The sequence below is a fragment of the Chlorocebus sabaeus genome, chromosome 20, assembly GCF_047675955.1.
Source record: "Chlorocebus sabaeus isolate Y175 chromosome 20, mChlSab1.0.hap1, whole genome shotgun sequence".
NCBI lineage: Eukaryota > Metazoa > Chordata > Mammalia > Primates > Cercopithecidae > Chlorocebus > Chlorocebus sabaeus.
In genome coordinates this window covers 97,841,500-97,860,225 of record NC_132923.1, presented here as the reverse complement: position 1 = coordinate 97,860,225, position 18,726 = coordinate 97,841,500, and the positions used below count along the sequence as shown (strand labels likewise).

General features: G+C 42.5%; 1 protein-coding gene across 10 annotated transcripts in view; it reads left to right on the top strand.

Annotated features, from left to right (window-relative positions):
• The window catches only part of MACF1 (microtubule actin crosslinking factor 1), a 404,957-nt gene that overhangs the window by 134,473 nt on the left and 251,758 nt on the right, over positions 1–18,726 (top strand). For all 10 annotated transcript variants that reach the window (XM_073007458.1, XM_073007449.1, XM_073007456.1 and 7 more), the window contains exon 2: positions 13,943–14,004. In XM_073007458.1, coding sequence (XP_072863559.1) covers positions 13,943–14,004 — 62 coding nt within the window. The remainder of the gene's footprint in view (positions 1–13,942; positions 14,005–18,726) is intronic.

Sequence of the window (18,726 nt, the reverse complement as noted above, 5' to 3'; positions counted from 1 at the left end):
GTGGAGGTTGCAGTCAGCCGAGATCACACCAGTGCACTCCAGCCTGAGCAACAGAGCAAGACTCTGTCTCAAAAAAAACAGAAAAAAGAAAAAAAAAAGCTTCCCATATGATTTTGAGATGGTTGGTTTACAGACTGATATTTAGGAACTATTGGCCTAACTCCTCATTTTATTTGCAGAGTTGGAAATATAAATAAATTTTTAAAAACAACAAAGGACAAACTCCTAATTTTATAGGTGAAACTCAGGCTCAAAGAAGGGAAATGAATGCCATGTGAAGATATGAACCATAGACTAGACAGCAGGAAATCCAAGATATAGACCTAGTTCTGCCCCTGTGTGACCTTGTCTAAATTATTTAATCTCTCTGGGCCTTGGTTTCTTCATCTTTAAGATGATTTTTGAGGACTCTTAAAACTCTCTCTTTGTATTTATGAAATATTTAGTTTTTCTGACTGTGATATTCCCGTGAATTTTCTAAGAACTATTGAGCTTTTCTTCCTCTTGTGTTCTTATATGTCTTTCCCTCTCACTGTGGCTCTTTTTTTGCTACCATGCTTACTCCTGGATTTCTTTATCTCCCTTCTGCCCTTTATTCTCTGATTCTCAATAGTCCAAAGAACTACCGTTATAATAAAGATTAGGTTTTCCTGAGAAATAAGGTGATTTTTTTTTTTTTTTTTTTTTTTTAGACGGAGTCCTGCTTTGCTCTGTCGCCCAGGCTGGAGTGCAATGGGGTGATCTCGGCTCATTGCAACCTCCGCCTCCCAGGTTCAAGTGTTTCTCCTGCCTCAGCCTCCCAAGTAGCTGGGATTACAGGCGCGTGCCACCACACCTGGCTGATTTTTGTACTTTTAGTGGAGATGGGGTTTCACCATGTCGGCCAGGCTGGTCTCAAACTCTTGACCTCAAGTGATCCACCCATCTCAGCCTCCCAAAGTGCTGGGATTACAGGCATGAACCATCACACCGGCAGAAATAGGGCAGAATTTTAATTTTGCATTGAAGCTTCTACAGTTGTCGCTTCCTTGAAGCCCCAAATCTCAATCCTCATTGGTACTTTCTCGGCCTGCACCAGTCATTGGTGATAAATGCCTTTCATGAATCCCTATTATAGTTAGTACTTCTCCTTTTACCTTGATTATATAGGATAGTATTGTATTGTCTTCTAATAAATTTATGGAGGTTAAAAGTCTACGATCTTACAGACTTGGATTTGAATCTCGATTCTACTATATACCATGTGACTTTGGGGAAATTACTAACAAGTCTTTCTGAGCATGAATTTGCTGAACCATGAATGAGCATACTTGATAGAGTTGTGAGGATTGTCAAATACTAAATGAGATAGGCCCCACACAGCACCTGACTCATAATAAACACAATAAATATCGAGCTCCACCTTATCTCCCAAAGTAGACTTGTAGCCTTCTCAGGATAGCAATCATTTATAGTGTTGATGCCATTATACATTATTGCTAACACATTTTAATTGCTTGACCTCCAATTTAGCCTGTTTCCTTTGCGCTTACATTGGGAACATTAAGTGGTACAAAATCCCCTGGATCCAGACGTGCCAAGGAGAATTTAGGAAAGCTGAATCTGTAGAGGGAATATCTGAGTGGGAATACCTACTCCTTGCTGGAAAGCAATCTTTTTTAGAGATGGAATCTCACTCTGTCGCCCAGGCTGGATTGCAGTGGTACCATCTCAGCTCACTGCAACCTCTGCCACCCAGGTCCAAGCAGTTCTCCTGCCTCAGCCTCCCGAGTAGCTGGGATTACAGGCTTGTGCCACCACTCCCGGCTAATTTTTGTATTTTTAGTAGAGACAGGGTTTCGCCATGTTGGCCAGGCTGGTCTCGAACTCCCGACCTCAGGTGATCTGCCCACCTCAGCCTCCCAAAGTGCTGGGATTACAGGCGTGAGTCACAGTACCTGACCTGAAAATACCATCTTAATGTGTCCTGTAGCTATAACCTTGACACCTAGAGGACTCTCATTATATATTTGTTAAATGAATATTTTTCAGTACCTATCATTGTCCTAAATGTTGGATATTTAATGAAAGGAGTCTTACTCTATTGTCGCCCAGGCTGGATTGCAGTGGCACAATCTCAGCTCGCAATCTCCGCCTCCCAGGTTCAAGCGATTTTCCTACCTCAGCCTCCTGAATAGCTGGGATTACAGGAGCGCACCACCATGCCCGGCTAATTTTTGTATTTTTAGTAGAGATGGGATTTCACCATATTGGCCAAGCTGGTCTTGAATTCCTGACCTCAAGTGATCTGCCAGCCTCAGCCTCCCAAAATGCCGGGATTACAGGTGTGAGCCACTGCATCTGGCCTTTAATGAATTTTTTTTTTTTTTTTTTTTTTTTTTTTTTGAGACGGAGTCTTGGTCTGTCGCCCGCACTGGAGTGCAGTGGCCGGATCTCAGCTCACTGCAAACTCCGCCTCCCGGGTTTACGCCATTCTCCTGCCTCAGCCTCCCAAGTAGCTGGGACTACAGGCGCCCGCCACCTCGCCCGGCTAGTTTTTTGTATTTTTTAGTAGAGACGGGGTTTCACTGTGTTAGCCAGGATGGTCTCGATCTCCTGACCTCGTGATCCGCCCGTCTCGGCCTCCCAAAGTGCTGGGATTACAGGCTTGAGCCACCACGCCCGGCCTTTTTTTTTTTTTTTTAAAGTCAGAGTCTCACTCTGCCACCCAGGCTGGAGTGCAGTGGTGCAGTCTCAGCTCATGGCAGCCTCTGCCTTCTGAGTTCAAGCTATTCTCTTGTGTCAGCCTCCCGAGTAGCTGGGATTACATGCGTGCACCACCATACCTGGCTAATTTTTGTCTTTTTTGGGGGTAGAGTCGAGGTTCCCCATATTGGTCAGGCTGGTCTTGAACTCCTGACCTCAAGTGATTCACCTACCTCGGCCTCCCAAAGTTCTGGGATTACAGGTGTGAGCCACTGCCCCTGGCTGGCCTTTAATGAAGTTTAAAGCATGGATCTTGACTTGAAAGAGCTCAATTCAGATACAGAAATGGACTTAGATACAGAGCTCTCTATGATAGGTTTTATATGCTTAGTGCTAAGTAAATTGAAGAAACTTTTAAGTGCCATAGGTATCCAAAGGTGGCTGGCATGTCCGGAAAGGTGTTAACAGAAGCAAGACTTCAGCTGGACTTTGAAAGGAGGCTCTAAGTTAGATAAGCCCCAAGAGAAGAGGGTAGGTATTCCAGTTGGGGGAAAGGTTGCTCCTCATAGAGTAGGACAGATGTGAAAGATATGTTTGGAGACAATAAGAAGATCCGAATGGTTGCAGTTGAGTCATGCAGGGGAGAGTGAAAGAGTAGATAGATTGTAAATTTCTTCAGGTCAGAGACCAGGTCTTTATCTCCTCTAACCACCTAAAACATAGTGAATAAAAACTGCAATTGAATTTTATAGGGTTGTAGAGGGCTTTGAATTCTAAAACAAAAGGGATCAAATCCGTAAAGTATTTTGAATAGAGAGAGAGGTGATGTGGGCTAAGTTGTGATTAGGAAAATTTGTCCAAATAAGCTATCTGCTCTCTATTTGCCACAGCTATCAGTTGTTAACTCCAATTCCTTATCTTCAGTTCTGACTGCTCTTCTGCTTTACCCAGTGTACTCTCACCAAATCGTTAACCTATTTCTGTTTTCATTATCTTGAAGTTCTACTCTTCTCCCAGTTGCTCTGGCTGGAAGCATGAGAATTGTCTTGAACTCTGCCATTCTTTACCCACCACCATCTAAAGGCTATTTAAAATAGCTAAAGGCTATTGTTTCTACCTCTACATTGCATGACAATGTACCTGCCCTCTTCTTTACTTTCCTGCTGCCTCTGCCCTAATTCATGCTATTTCAAGATGTTTTTCCTGGTCTGTCATTGGAGCCTTCTAACTGGTTCTTCTCCCTCTTAGTGTCTTTCTGGTACAATGTGGCCTTCAGTGCAAAGCCAGATTAGTCTTCCCAAAACATACTCTAGGTCAGAAAATTTCAGTGGTTCTGCTTTGTCTACTTAATTAAGTACCTACTCCTTACTCTAGCTTTCTGGGTCCTTTGTGATGTCAGCTAGCTGTTCTGTTAGCCTGGTTGCTCATCACACTAACTGCATGTGATGCATGCAATAGCTATACATTCCCTAAACATATCCTGTATACTTACATGTCTCCAAATCACTACTTGTACTTTGTAAATTTAAAAAAAAAAATTTTTTTTTTTTTTTTTTTTTTTTGAGACAGGGTCTTGTTGTCACCCAGGCTGGAAGGCCGTGACACAATCTTGGCTCACTGCAACCTCTGCCTCCTGGGCTCAAGCGACCCTCCCACCTCAGCCACCCAAGTAGCTGGGACCACAGGCTCAAGCCACCATGCCTGGCTTATTTTTGTATTTTTTGTGGAGGCAGTTTTGTCATGTTGCCCAGGCTGGTCTTGAACTCCTGAGCTCAAGTGATCCACACACCTTGATCTCCGAAAGTGCAGGGATTATAGGCATGAACCACCATGCCCAGCCTACTTGTGCTTTTTTTTAGTTTGGAATCGTTTGACCCCTTTTTGGGCTCCAGAATTCTACTCGTTATCTAAGGTTTAGTTCAGACACCGTTCACTCCGTAGCCTTTTGTCTAAGATCAGGTGTAGTTCTACCACACCTTCCATGAACACCTCCTACCTCTCTGTGAGGATTAATCAACTCTATGCTTGTGCTATAGTGTCATTTTGTGCAGCTTGTATCTGGTGTGTTATTTACTTGGTGTTACTGTTAATTATTTACATGTTGTTCTCCATCACTAGATTATAAACTTTATGGGTCACAAAACAGGCCTATTCCAACTTTACTTCCTTTCTGTGTCAGCTGTGGTGTATCGTTTTTAGATTTCCAGGTGGTTGGTGTTTCTGGGCTTCTTGAAGCGCTTGTCATTTTTCTGTGGCCTTTGGAAACAGCAGAGGCTCTTCTTTCACTTGTTTTTTGGATGATTAATAATGTACTGGGACTACATGGATAGGCTATGTTGGATCAGAATGTAGAACTTTGCACCTCAAATGCAGGCTTTCATTTGACGTCAGGCCTACTCTCAAATTGCTCCTAGTAGAGTAGGACAGATAAACAAATAAACAGTGATACCCTGCAATAAGCACACAAACTAGTGTGTGTAAGAGATGGGAAAAGCTCCTGGAGGAGGGGATAGTTGAGGTAAATGCTGAAGAATGAGTAGTCAGAGAAGGGGAGAGCTATATTCACAGTGTATGTGCAAAGGCATGGAACTGAGAGAAAACCTGCCCCATTTGCAGGAATTTTTTTAAACAAGGTTGCAAGTTTTTATGGAAAGGTAGAGGGATGAGTGGTAGGTAGGCATTCCATCATAATGGGTCTTAACTCCCAAGCTAAAAAGTTTGAATGTTATCCTGAATGGAGGCATCAAGCTTTGGAATTGGGTAGAGCTGGGTTCAAGTTTGACTTCATGACTTACCTTGTGATCTTGGGCATGCTGCTTCATCTGTCTGGACTTTATTTTTCCAGTAAAATAATACCTAACTTACAGAGTTGTTGAGCCTTAGAAAGAATAGATATAAGGTGCTTAGCACATAAGTTGGTGCTCAATAAATGCTATTAAATTTTTTTTTTTTTTTTTTTTTTTTTTTTTTTTGAGGAGAGAATCTCACTCTGTCACCTAGGCTGAAGGAGTTCAGTGGTACTTTCTTGGCTCACTGTGACCTCCGCCTCCTGGGTTCAAGTGATCCTCATGCCTCGGCCGCCCAAGTAGCTGGGATTTTACAGGTGCCTGCCACCACGCCTGGCTAATTTTTGTATTTGTAGTAGAGACAGGGTTTCACCAAGTAGACGAGGCTGGTTTTTAACTCCTGACCTCAAGTGATCCGCCTGCTTCCGCCTCCCAAAGTGCTGGGATTACAAGTGGGAGCCACTGCATCCAGCCTAAATGTCAACTGTTAATAATATTGGGCGAATAAGGGCTCACTGAAAGATTTTAAAGTGGACAGTTACAAGGTCAACCTTGCCAGAAAGGTTGCTGACACCACTGAGAAGGGTGGATTACAGCAGGGATATCTGTTGGAAGCAAAGAGAAAAGAAGACTTCAGTTTTAGACAAGTTGAGTTTGAGATGAGCATGAAAGTTTTAGGAGGCCATTGAATATATGAGAGTGGGAAAGGCCTCAGCTAAACATAGAGATTTGGAAATTATCATTGTATAGGTCACAACTGAAACTATGGATGTTCATTAAATCATTAAGGGAGAATGTAGAGAACAGCTATTTTTAATTTTTATTGAAAAGCTATGGATCTCCCTGCCCCCACCGCCCAACACACACACACACACACACACACACACACACACACACATGACACAAAACATTTTGCATGTAATTTTAGGTGGTTCCTGAACACTCCTTCTCCAAAACCCGTTAGTGGACTCTTGGGTCCTTGGACATCTGAAGAAGCTGTAATACAGAATGAAAAGAAAAGAGGGCTAAGGATGAGTAACATTTAAGGGATGAACAGAAGAGAAGAAACAACCAAAGGAGGAAGAGGAAAACTAGGGTAGAATGGAGTCTCAGATTCAAGAGAGAGAGTCGATATTTAAAAGGTGAAGGAATGATCAGCAGTGTCTTCTGCTACAGAGAGTTTAAGTGAGATAGAACTCAAAACTATCCATTGGGTTGGCAATTAGGTGACTAGGGGGAGAGCAGTTTCAGTGAATGTGTGGGGCTGGAATCCAGGTCACATGGAATAAATAGGAAGTGGGGAAGTGGAGTCTGAGCATTGTCATCATACTTGTTCAGAAGCCAACAGGAGAGAACCAGGAGAGAGAGAGCAGTTGAAGATACACAGACTAGGGAGTATTGTTGGATTAAGGTTCCCATGGAGAAGAGGAGTGATGATTTTAGGTAGAAGGACTGACTTAGGTTCTGAAAAGGGACAACTCTGGCAATGAACTAAAATAAAATTAGGGTAGGTATTGGTAGCACGATGCTCAAAGACCTTTGTTGATGAAGATCAATAAAGTTGGAAACAAATATTAAATCCTAATTAGGCTGGGTACAGTGGCTCATGTCTGTAATCCCAGCACTTTGGGAGGCTGAGGCGGGAGGATCACATGAGGCCAGGAGTTTGAGATTAGCCTGGACAACATACTGACACCCTGTCTCTACAAAAAATTTAAAAATTAGCCAGACATGATGGCGAGCACCTATGGTCCTAGATACCTGGGAAGCTGAAGCGGGAGGATCGCTTGAGCCTGGGAGTTCGAGGTTGTGGTGAACTATGATCATGCCACTGCATTCCAGCCTAGGAAACAGAATAAGACCCTGTCTCAAAACAACAACAAATAGCAAATTTTTCTAATTTAAGCCTTCTAATTCAGTAACCTCTAAGTAATTAATAAGGTTTAAAGTGTTAAATCTGAAAATTAGATGGGCAGTTGGGTTCTCCACTTCTGTAGAGATGCTGGTGGTGGGCCATGGGCTCTCACTTCTTTGTTTATAGCCTTTGGTGGGGCTGAGATTATAAAGAACACTAAAATGAATATTGCCTTTTCTTTGCCAGTTTTCCTGTCACATAAGGATACTTTCTGAGACTTTTACCTCAGTTTTACCTTTCTGCCTAACCTGCAATGTTAGGCAGAAAGATCTTTGCTAGGCCTGGAGTTAAACTAGGGATTTATGTGTTAGGAGCCAATCTAAAACTTACTAAATAGTTTGCGAGTCTGAGCTATTATTCTGAAGGTCAGTGTAATTCTTTTTTTTTTTTTTTTTGAGACGGAGTCTCGCTCTGTAGCCCAGGCTGGAGTGCGGTGGCCGGATCTCAGCTCACTGCAAGCTCCGCCTCCCGGGCTTACGCCATTCTCCAGCCTCAGCCTCCCAAGTAGCTGGGACTACAGGCGCCCGCCACCTTGCCCGGCTAGGTTTTTTTTGTATTTTTTAGTAGAGACGGGGTTTCACCGTATTATCCAGGATGGTCTCGATCTCTTGACCTTGTGATCCGCCCGTCTCGGCCTCCCAAAGTGCTGGGATTACAGGCTTGAGCCACCGAGCCCGGCCAGTCAGTGTAATTCTTAAGGTTGCTTCTTGGATTTCCTTGCTGAAGATTAAGATCTATTAAACTCTAGGCACTGTAATATTCTTTGATCCTGAAGTTTAAACCAGGAATGAACTTTCATGTAATTGATGGGCATACCAACATAGGATCTTAAAAAATTATCTTCCAGTTCTTAGGGGCAAAGGAATTCTATAAAACCCTTTTCTGAGGAGCTTATGGCTCAGCTCTAAGCAGGCTAGGTAGTCTTGGGAAGGGCTTGTAATCATGTTGCCTTTAATGATTATATTCACAATGAGTACTTAAATGTCTTTCTCCAGAGCTGAAAGTCAGCTTTTTAGCTTTTGGAAGCATGATTGGTATGAGACCATCAGGTTTCCTTAGTACATTACCATTATGGAAGGGCTTGGTAGATTAGCAGAATAATTTATGGATAGTAATTTTTTTTTTTTTTTTTGAGATGGAGTCTTGCACTGTTGTCCAAACTTGAATGCAGTGGCGCGATCTCGGCTCACTGCAACCTCCGCCTCCCAGGTTGAAGCAATTCTCCTGCCTCAGTCTCCCGAGTAGCTGGGACTACAGGCCACCACACACAGCTAATTTTTGTATTTTTAATAGAGACAGGGTTTTACTATGTTGGCCAGGCTGATCTCGAACGCCTGACCTCGTGATCCACCTGCCTTGGCCTCCCAAAGTGCTGGGATTACAGGTGTGAGCCACCGTGCCCCGCCTATGGATAGTAAAATTAAAAAGAATCATGCTACTCACATATTCAGGTCTAAACGAAATGAGGCAGTGTACTAGAAAGAAGCCAGAAGAATTCCACCTCCTTTAAGGTACTTACTAGTTTAAAAGAAAATCTGTTAATTTTTTCCTTTTTCTTTTCTCTTTGTTTTTTTTTTGAGACCGAGTCTTGCTCTGTCACCCAGGCTGTAGTACAGTGGTGCGATCTCGGCTCACTGCAAGCCCCGCCTCCTGAGTTCACGCCATTCTCCTGCTTCAGCCCCCCAGCAGCTGGGACTACAGGCACACGCCGCAATGCCTGGCTTTTTTTTTTGTATTTTTAGTAGAGACGGAGTTTCACTGTGTTAGCAGGATGGTCTCGATCTCCTGACCTCGTGATCCACCTGCCTTGGCCTCCCAAAGTACTGGGATTACTCGTGCCTGGCAATTTTTTCTTTTTTCATATGTATGTTGTTTGACCTATTACAGCAAATATACATAGCTTTTATAAAAAAAGAAATTATGAAAAGAAAGAACACTTCTGTCATCAGAATGAGAATTTTAAAAATTAGAATCAGACTGTTTTTGGCTATGAAGGTAATTAATGTAGTGAAGCACAGTGGGCCTGTTATCATGTGAAAATGTAATGGACACAACTTTAGTTAGCTCTGATTTTTCCACCATGCCTTCTTATATCAGCACACAAGTGATACTTACTGGCATGTTGTGTTTTTGTTTTTTCAGACAGAGTCTCAGTCTCTTGTCCCATCTGGAGTGCAGTGGCACAATCATAGCTTGCTGCAGCCTTAAACTCCCAGGCTCAAGTGATCCTTCTGCCTCAGCCTCCCAAAGTGCTAGGATTACAGGCATAAGCCAGCTTGCCTGGCAGGGTTTTGAGGTTTTTATATATTGAACTGGATTCTTGTAGGTAACTCAGTTCTGATTTCATTTTGTGTGTTTCTGTAGCCAGTCTTCTAATCATACTTGGCCAATTAAGAACACTCTCTGGTGGTTTTATGTTTCAGGTCTTACTATGTAGAGCTTTAGGTGTTGCAAGTTGTGGGAAATACAAAAATGTAAATCATGGTCTCTTCGAGGAGTTAATGATCTCACTGGTAATGTAAGAATAAGCATATTAAAAGTTCAGAACACTATATAATTATTTAAGTGCTGATTGAGTGATTAGCCCAGTAAGTAACATGGATATTTGGAGGACACAGAGACTATTGAGAACTGGAGTTGTCAGAAAAGGCAGCCAGAATTTTTCTTAAACACAAATCTGAGCATGTCATTCTCCAATTCAAAATCTTTCAGTGCTTCCCCTTACCTATAGGATAAAGTTTGGATTCCTTAAGCTTGTCATGAAAGGTCATGATTTTCCTCATACCATCCTATCTTGCCACTACCTAGTTGTCTTTCAACTATTCCTAATTCTGTGCAGTTCTTCGAACATAAGCTTTTTCTTGTCTCCATGAATTTGCATTAGCTATAACTTTATGTAGCAACTTTGTTCCTTCCCTTCTCTTTCTGGCTTATACTCATCTTTTAAGGTTAGATAGAGTCACTCCTCTTGGAAACTTCATTAAGTTCCCCATATTTCCTGTCCCTACCAAGGTATGCTTAACCTCTTATGTTCATGAGCACTCTGTACTTACCTATTATAGCACTTGTCAAACTGCTTTGAAGTTATTTCTCTTATTTAAAGAATAAATGAGGCCAGGTGCCTGTAATCCCAGCATTTTGGGAGGTCAACGTGGGTGGATCACCTGAGGTCAGGAGTTTGAGATCAGCCTGGCCCATATGGTGAAACCCCGTCTCTACTAAAAATACAAAAATTAGCTTGATGTGGTGGCGGGCACCTGTAATCCCAGCTACTCTGGAGGCTGAGGCAGGAGAATCGCTGAAACCCAGGAGGCAGAGTTGCACTGAGCCCAGATCGCACCATTGCACTCCAGCCTGGGTGACAAGAGCAAAACTCTGTCTCAAAAACAAGCAAAAAAAGAATACATGAGTGAATGAATGAGGTGGATTTTAAAGAATAAATACCATTTGGAGAGACGAAGAGAAGTAGCCTGCCATGAAGGGAAAATAAGTAGTATGAGCAAAGTGTCAGTGATTTCGATGAGACTATAGTTGGAAGCTGATTCTGATTCAGTCTGCAGATGACACAGGCTTGGAAAGGATGATGATGTTGGATAACTAAATCAGCATCTAAAAATATCAAAATATGTTGGAATGACAGTGGTCAAATCTAATAAGAATCCTGGCTTCAAATACTTTCAAGACTCCATCAGTTGAAAGATGAATTAAACTTTTAAGTCTAATAATAATACTTTTTTTTTTTTTTTGAGATGGAGTCTTGCCCTGTTGCCAAGCTGGAGTGCAATGGCACGGTCTCAGCTCCCTGTAACCTCCGCCTCCCGGGTTCAAGCTGTTCTCTTGCCTCAGCCTCCCGAGTAGCTGGGATTACAGGCATGCGCCACCATGCCCAGCTAATTTTGTGGTTTTAGTAGAGACGGAGTTTCACTATGTTGGTCAGGCTGGTCTTGAACTTCCAACCTCAGGTGATCTCCCCGCCTCAGCCTCCCAAAGTGCTGGGATTACAGGCATGAGCCACTGCACCTGGCCTAATAATAATACATCTGACAGTCCCAAATGAGAGTCAATAGGCAGAAGTTATAAGAAAAGCAGATTATGACATTTTATAGAATTATTACATTGGTACGTTGTCTTTTTTCCTCTGTTAGTGAATTCTCTGTTACCCTAAATTTTAAACATCAAGAATATCGTAGATTTATGGGAGAGTTGTAGAGACCTTTCAACGTGAACTTATGATTCTTTGTTGTCAAAGGGATTTGTGTGTCAGCAAAGAATTAGACTATATAATTTCTAAGGTCCATTCCTTAGTGCTGTAGTTCATAGTAGGAAGAAAATTGTTTCTTGCAAAGCAAGAAAGGATTCAAGGCTGAAAATAAGGATGTGAAGATAAAAACAGAGACCAAGATAAGAAGTGCTTATTGAATGGCTATAAACTCAGGAAAAATAAGTAGATAAATATATTCATCTGGCATGTAGAACGAGCATTGACATTGTTTGGAATGGCAGTATGTTGGCTTTTCCTAGGGGATCAATAAGAAGAAAATAACTGGGCATTGGAGAGAGAGAACCTGGCTGAAGCTTGTATGAATTACTAGTGAACCAGATTTATATACCTCTGCAACTTTTTATTTTATTTTATTTTATTTTTTTTGAGACGGAGTCTCGCGCTGTCACCCAGGCTGGAGTGCAGTGGCGCGATCTCGGCTCACTGCAAGCTCCGCCTCCCGGGTTCACGCCATTCTCTTGCCTCAGCCTCCCAAGTAGCTGGGACTACAGGCGCCCGCCACCTCACCCGGCTAGTTTTTTTTGTATTTTTTAGTAGAGACGGGGTTTGACCGTGTTAGCCAGGATGATCTCGATCTCCTGACCTCGTGATCCACCTGTCTCGGCCTCCCAAAGTGCTGGGATTACAGGCTTGAGCCACCGCGCACGGCCACCTCTGCAACTTTCTTCTGAAATGTTCTCTGTCTTGGAAAAGATATGGAAGAGTCAAGCAGCGGGCAATGGTGGTAATTTAGGTTTGCAGATTGTCATGGTGAATGTAGTAGTAGGTGGTTAGGCAGGGAGAGTCTCTGGGGTATTAGTGAGGAAAGCTTTGAATTGCATAACCTTGTTGTCTAGCATGGACTGGGATTATTTTAGATGTTCTTTTTCTTTTTATGAGACTGTGTCTTACTCTGTCACCCAGGCTGGAGTGCAGTGGTGTGATCACGGCTCACTGCAACCTCCGCCTCCCAGGTTCGAGCGATCCTCCCACCCTCTCACCTCAGCCTCCTGAGTAGCTGGGACTACAGGTGCACACCACCAGCTGGCCAATTTTTGTATTTTTAGCAGAGGTAGGGTTTTACCATGTTGGCCAGGCTGGTCTCCAACTCCTGAGCTCTAGTGATCCACTGGCCTCAGCCTCCCAAACTGCTGGGATTACAAGGTGTGAACCACCATGCCCAGCTGTAGATGTCCTTAATGAATAGGGTAAAATAAGAATGGAGTGATTGAAAGTTTAGAATGATTAGGAGAGGGTATGAGAGACTGATAATGGTAAGTGCTAAATAGGTACGTTTGGGGAAGGATAAGGCCCAAAATGTGGCAGTGTGGTGGCTGGACATGAATTGGAGATGAGTGCCCGTGGAGCCAAGTAGGCACAGATGCATTGTCACATATGTCTTCACGTATATGTAGAGATGATAAATGAACCAAGTCATCAGGGAAGGCTAAGGTAGATTTGCCATGTGGAAGGGGATAGGCTGCGGGGCATGGTCCATGACAGTGAGGATGATTTGAACAAGATGTTATAGGGGATGGTGTGGGCTTTCAAAAATAGAAAAGGACGAGGACTGATGGCTCAGTGGTCTAGAAATGGCTCTGGGGAATTGGCAAGAGTCAGAGAAAGTAAGTCCTTTACAGGATAAGGCCTCTGTGGAGCAGTCATTGTCAAGCATTGATAGTCATGTTTCTGTTAAAGAGGTAAAAAAAAATGAAGAAAGAAAGGGAGTTTGCTGCTATGACAGGAAAAGGGAGTGAGGGAAGAGATGTTCCGTGGGGGTAAACTGGGCAGCTTTGAGAGTTTGAGTGTTTTGATAATGGCTGGTAAAGAAATTGGAATGAAGAAACTACTGGGGTAGGAGAGGGAGGGAGTTGCGCATTACTCAGGCAGATCAGCACATGAAGAGTGAAATTTAACCACTGCAATATGTGTGTCCCAAATGTCAAGGCCACCCCATCTGTTGGTGGTATCATGGCTTTGGCTTTTTGAAGCTTGTTGTGAGAGAAGTGGGGAATCACTCTGTCCCCTGCTCTGCTCAAATTATCATGCTAAGGAGACTTTGCCATGGTATGATTTTTGAGGCACATGATGATTCTGTCTAATTTGTAAAGTGACAATGTGATCAGGACCAAAGAGGAAGTTCAGCTAGGCCAAACCTTCCTAAGAAGAAGTCACTGTCCCACAGTTATGTGGGTAAGTTGTTCTAGAGAAACATAGGTGTGGGCAGGGCTGCAGTGTGGGAACCTGTTACCTGGGTAGCACTAAGCCAGTGCCTTCTCTGTGTTTTCTTTACAGATGAACGGGACCGGGTTCAGAAGAAAACGTTCACCAAGTGGGTCAACAAGCACTTAATGAAGGTAAGACCCCTTCATATATATGCTGCCCCAGCACCTCTCACTGCTGTCATCTGGATCTGTCATTCCGTCTTTCAGATGGTTTAGATTGCTTGCTGTGTGCTCGAGTCTATGAAGATACACATGTGACTTTTCTTTTCTCTTTCCTTTTTTAATAGAGAAGGGATCTTGCCATGTTGCTCAGGCTGTTCTCAAACTCCTGGGCTCAAGCAATCCTACTGTCTCAGCCTCCAAAGTTCTGGGATTACAGGCATGAGCCACCATGCCCAGCTTTTTGAAAACTAACATAGTCATAATAGCATGGAAACTTGTATTAACCTGCTTCTTGGTGAAGACAGTATTACCTACCATTACATCAGGAGGCAGAGGTTGAGGATACCATGGGATGATTTAAAAAATTCAAAGAACAGTTTACTCCTAGCTTTATACATTACTTTATAAGCCTGTTTCCTTTTTATTTCATTTATTAATTTATTTTTTAAATAGAGACAGGGTCTCACTATGTTGCCCAGTCTGGTATCAAACTCCTGGGCTAAAGTGCTCCTCCTACCTTGGCCTCCTAAAGTGTTAGGATTACAGGCGTGAGCCACTTCGCCCAGTGTATTTTTATTTTTTAATCTGAATACTATGGAAGGATGATAGAGGGGGATTTTGTCTCTTTCTCTTAAAGTGCATGAAGCTTAAATGTTTAATTTGATGAATTTTTACATGAATTTTACCACCAGATAGTCTAAAATACAGAATATTTCTAGAATGGTTAGGGCTGGGTGAAGATTATTATTATCATTATTATTATTATTTTAAATAGAGGAGAAACCAAAACAGAGGCATGTTAAGACTCACCTAAAGATAATAATAATAATAATAATTATATATTAGATATATAAATAAATATCATAATAATATATTATTATTATTTTAAATAGAAGAGAAACCAAAACAGAGGCATGTTAAGACTCACCTAAAGATAAAACAGTATGACTACTGTGGCAGTTAGGATCTGAAAACGCAAGTTTTTGAATTATAATAATAATTAGTGCTTCTCTGGGAAAGGTCACCAGTGATCCCTTAATTGCCCTATCCAGTAGCCTAGTTTTTTCTTTCTCTTATTTGATTTCTCTGTAGCATTTGATACTGTTGTCTACTCCTTAAAATCCTCTCTTACATTGACTTCTAGAACATTGCTTTTTCCTGAATTACCTCTTGCCTCTACGAATGCCTTTTTTTCTACCTGTTTCATTGACTTTTCTTCTTCTGTCTGACTCTTCCATGTTGGTGTTCCCCAGGATCCTAACCTTGGCCATTTTTTGGTTTTGTCTCTGTATTCTTTTTGGGCAGTCTCATCCATTGTAGTCACTGGGATTGTTTTGTTGCATGGAATGGAAAGAAACACAAGTAGAAATGGATATGGGATGATCTCACAGAATCTGGTGTCTAGATGCAGCTGGGCTTTATGAAACCTAAACAGTTATCCGAAAACTACTCTCACTCTTTTTTTTTTTTTTTTTTTTTTTTTTTTGAGACAGAGTCTTACCCTGTTGCCCAGGCTGGAGTACAGTGGCAAGATCAGAGCTCACTGTAGTCCTCCTGGGCTTGAGTGATTCTCCCACCTCATCCTCCTGAGTAGCTGGAACTATAGGCATGCACTACCACACCTGGCTAATTTTTAAAATTTTTTGTAGAGATGGGTTCTTACTGTGCTGCCCAGGTCTTTCTTGTGTTTGTTTGTTTGTTTGTTTTTTAAGATGCAATTTCACTCTTGTTGCCCAGGCTGGAGTGCAATGGCACAATCTCAGCTCACCACAACCTCCGCCTCCCGGGTTCAAGCAATTCTCCTGCCTCAGCCTCCTGAGTAGCTGGGATTACAGGCATGAGCCACCACGCCCGGCTAATTTTGTATTTTTAGTAGAGATGGGGTTTCTCCATGTTGGTCAGACTGGTTTTGAACTCCCAACCTCAGGTGATCCGCCCACCTCAGCCTCCCAAAGTGCTGGGATCATAGGCGTGAGTCACCGCGCCTGACCAACCCAGGTCTTTCTTGTTTATGGGGCCTTGTGCTCTTTCATTTTACTTCTGTGTACCTCCTATATTCATTTCTCTGTTTTTCTCTTACTGCTATGAGTGAGCCATGGCGGCTGTGCCTCAAACAGTGATGTAAACCTCTGAGGCCACATGATTCTGAATGCACAAACACAGAAAGTCTGATGGGCTGAGGTCTTCTTTTCCTCCATGGTCTGATTGTCCATCTGTATTTCAGTAAACCGTGGGTAAGGAGGTGGTTACATAAATCAGACATGGCTTCTTAGGACCACTTGTTTAATGGGTACTGCAGGTGAGCATGATTTTCACACTACAAAATCTGAATAAGGAGGCAATGATAGAGCCTTTTCTTGGATTCTTGCCTGAGCCAAAGGCGTGTGTCATGGTATATTTTACACGTTCATCTGTATGTTACCTAGCCATAGCTTTTATTGAACACACCCTAAATTGTTAAATATTTTCACTCATGTAGCTAGTTGTCCAAGTTAGGAACCTATTTGATTCAGTACTGCCCATAATCTCTCCCTTGTTACCAAGTCCAGTCAATCACTTGCAGCTCAGAAAGATTGCATGCATCTGTCTTCTCTTCTCCATATCGCTGCTTTTGTTCAGGGCCTCTGTGTCTGTTGCCTTGACCATTATAATAGTTTCCTAATAAAGTTTTCTATCATAACAATGGTAGTAATAGTATCTTGAAGACTTCCTGTAAATCAGACATATTCTCTATGTCTGTGTGTGACAGGGTTTGCTCTGTTACCAGGCTAGAGTGTAGTGGTACAATCATAGCTCACTACAGCCTCCAACTCCTGGGCTCAAGTGATCCTCCCACCACAGCCTCCCAAATAGCTAGGTTTATAGGCACGTGCCACTGTGCCTGGCTAATTTGTGTATGTGTGTTTGTAGAGATGGGGTCTTGGTATGTTGCCCAGGCTTGTCTTGTACTTCTGACCTCAAGCAATCCTCCTGCCTTGGCCTCCCAGTGTCTTGGAATTACAGTCATGAGCTACCATGCCTAGTCTAAATTGGACATTCTATATACTAAGTCCTTTACATGGATTATTTCATTTAATCCTTCAGTGATCTTATGCTGTGGGTTCTGTTAATATCCCCATTTTATAAATTACTTAGAGAGGGTAAGTAATTAGTTCAAGGTCATGCTGCTAGAAAAAGGCAGAACTGAAATTTTAAAATTCAGGCAACCTAGTCTAGAAACCGTGCTTTTAACCCATGCAGAACTGGCTTTGGTTGCTGCCTACCTTTCCAGGCTCATAGCACCAAGTTTCCCTCATAACTTGAGCTCTTGCTGAACTGTGTGCCATGCTATTTTATGACTCTGTATCTTTGTTCATTCTACTCCCTGTGCTTGGAATACCTTCCCCAAGTTTGTTCTGCCTGGATAACACCAACTTAACACCTCTTCAATAAGTATTTTCCTGACTCTCTGATGTGGAACTGACTACCCTTTCTTTGTGCCCCTGACTGTACTCCTTATGTGCTTTTGTTAAAGCATGCAGAGTGTTTATATACATGGTGTATCTTTCAGCTATATCACCACCTGAGGGCAAATATTGTGTCTTACTATTTATAGTGTTAGGACAAAGAAGAAAGAGAGAGAAGTAAGGAGAAAAAGAAATTATAATTTCCTTTTTTTTTTTTTTTTTGAGATGGAGTCTTGCTCTGTCGTCCGGCTGGAGTGCAGTGGCGCGATCTCAGCTCACTGCAACCTCCGCCTCCTGGGTTCAAACAACTCTCCTGCCTCAGCCTCCCGAGTAGCTGGAACTACAGGCGTGTGCCACCAAAACCTGGCTAATTTTTGTATTTTTGTATTTTTAGTAGAGACAGGGTTTCACCGTATTGGCCAGGCTCCTGGGTATTGGCCAGGCTCCTGGCCTTGTCATCTGCCTGCCTCAGCCTTCCAAAGTCATGAGATTACAGGCGTGAGCCACCGCGTCCAACCGTGATTTCCTTTTGTAAATTTCTTCTATGGCTACTAGTTGCCTCTAGAGTTTGATGTCACCTAATTCTGTCATGACATAGAGCACTTTGCAGCATTTCCAACCCACCTGTCCAGCTTCATTTCTAAGCACTCTGTTTTTTGTATCGCACTGTAGCCACATGAGACAACTCACTGCTCCCTAAACACTGTGTACTTTCACACCTCCTTGCTTATTTATTTCTCTCCCTAGAATGCACGTCCCAGCCTCCACTGCCTGGTCATCACCCACTTCACCTTCTAGGCCCAGCTCCAGTGTCACCTTCCTGAGATTCTGACCTCTGTTCCTCAGATTAAATCAATTGCAACTCCATCTCTCTATCAGACTGCCTTGAAGAGATGCCTGTGTGTTCACTCACCGGTGTTCTCTGTTACAGTACTCATTGAGGACTTGGATTGTAGTATGCTACTTTCTCTGTTAAGTGCTGCACATAGCACATGAGAAGTATCCAATAAGTACTTGTTACCTTCAGTAACTAATATTTCAATAGTGTTTACAGCTTATGAAGCACATTCTTACCTGTCTTAATCCATATAATAACCTTGAAGTAAGTAAAGGTGTTTTATCCTCTCAATTTTAACAGCTAGGGAAAAATGAGAATTAGAGGAGTGAAGTTACTTTGCCAAAATGATACAGCTAGTGAGAGATGGAGCTAAGGATCAGTCAATCCTGAGTCTTCTGATCAAAATTA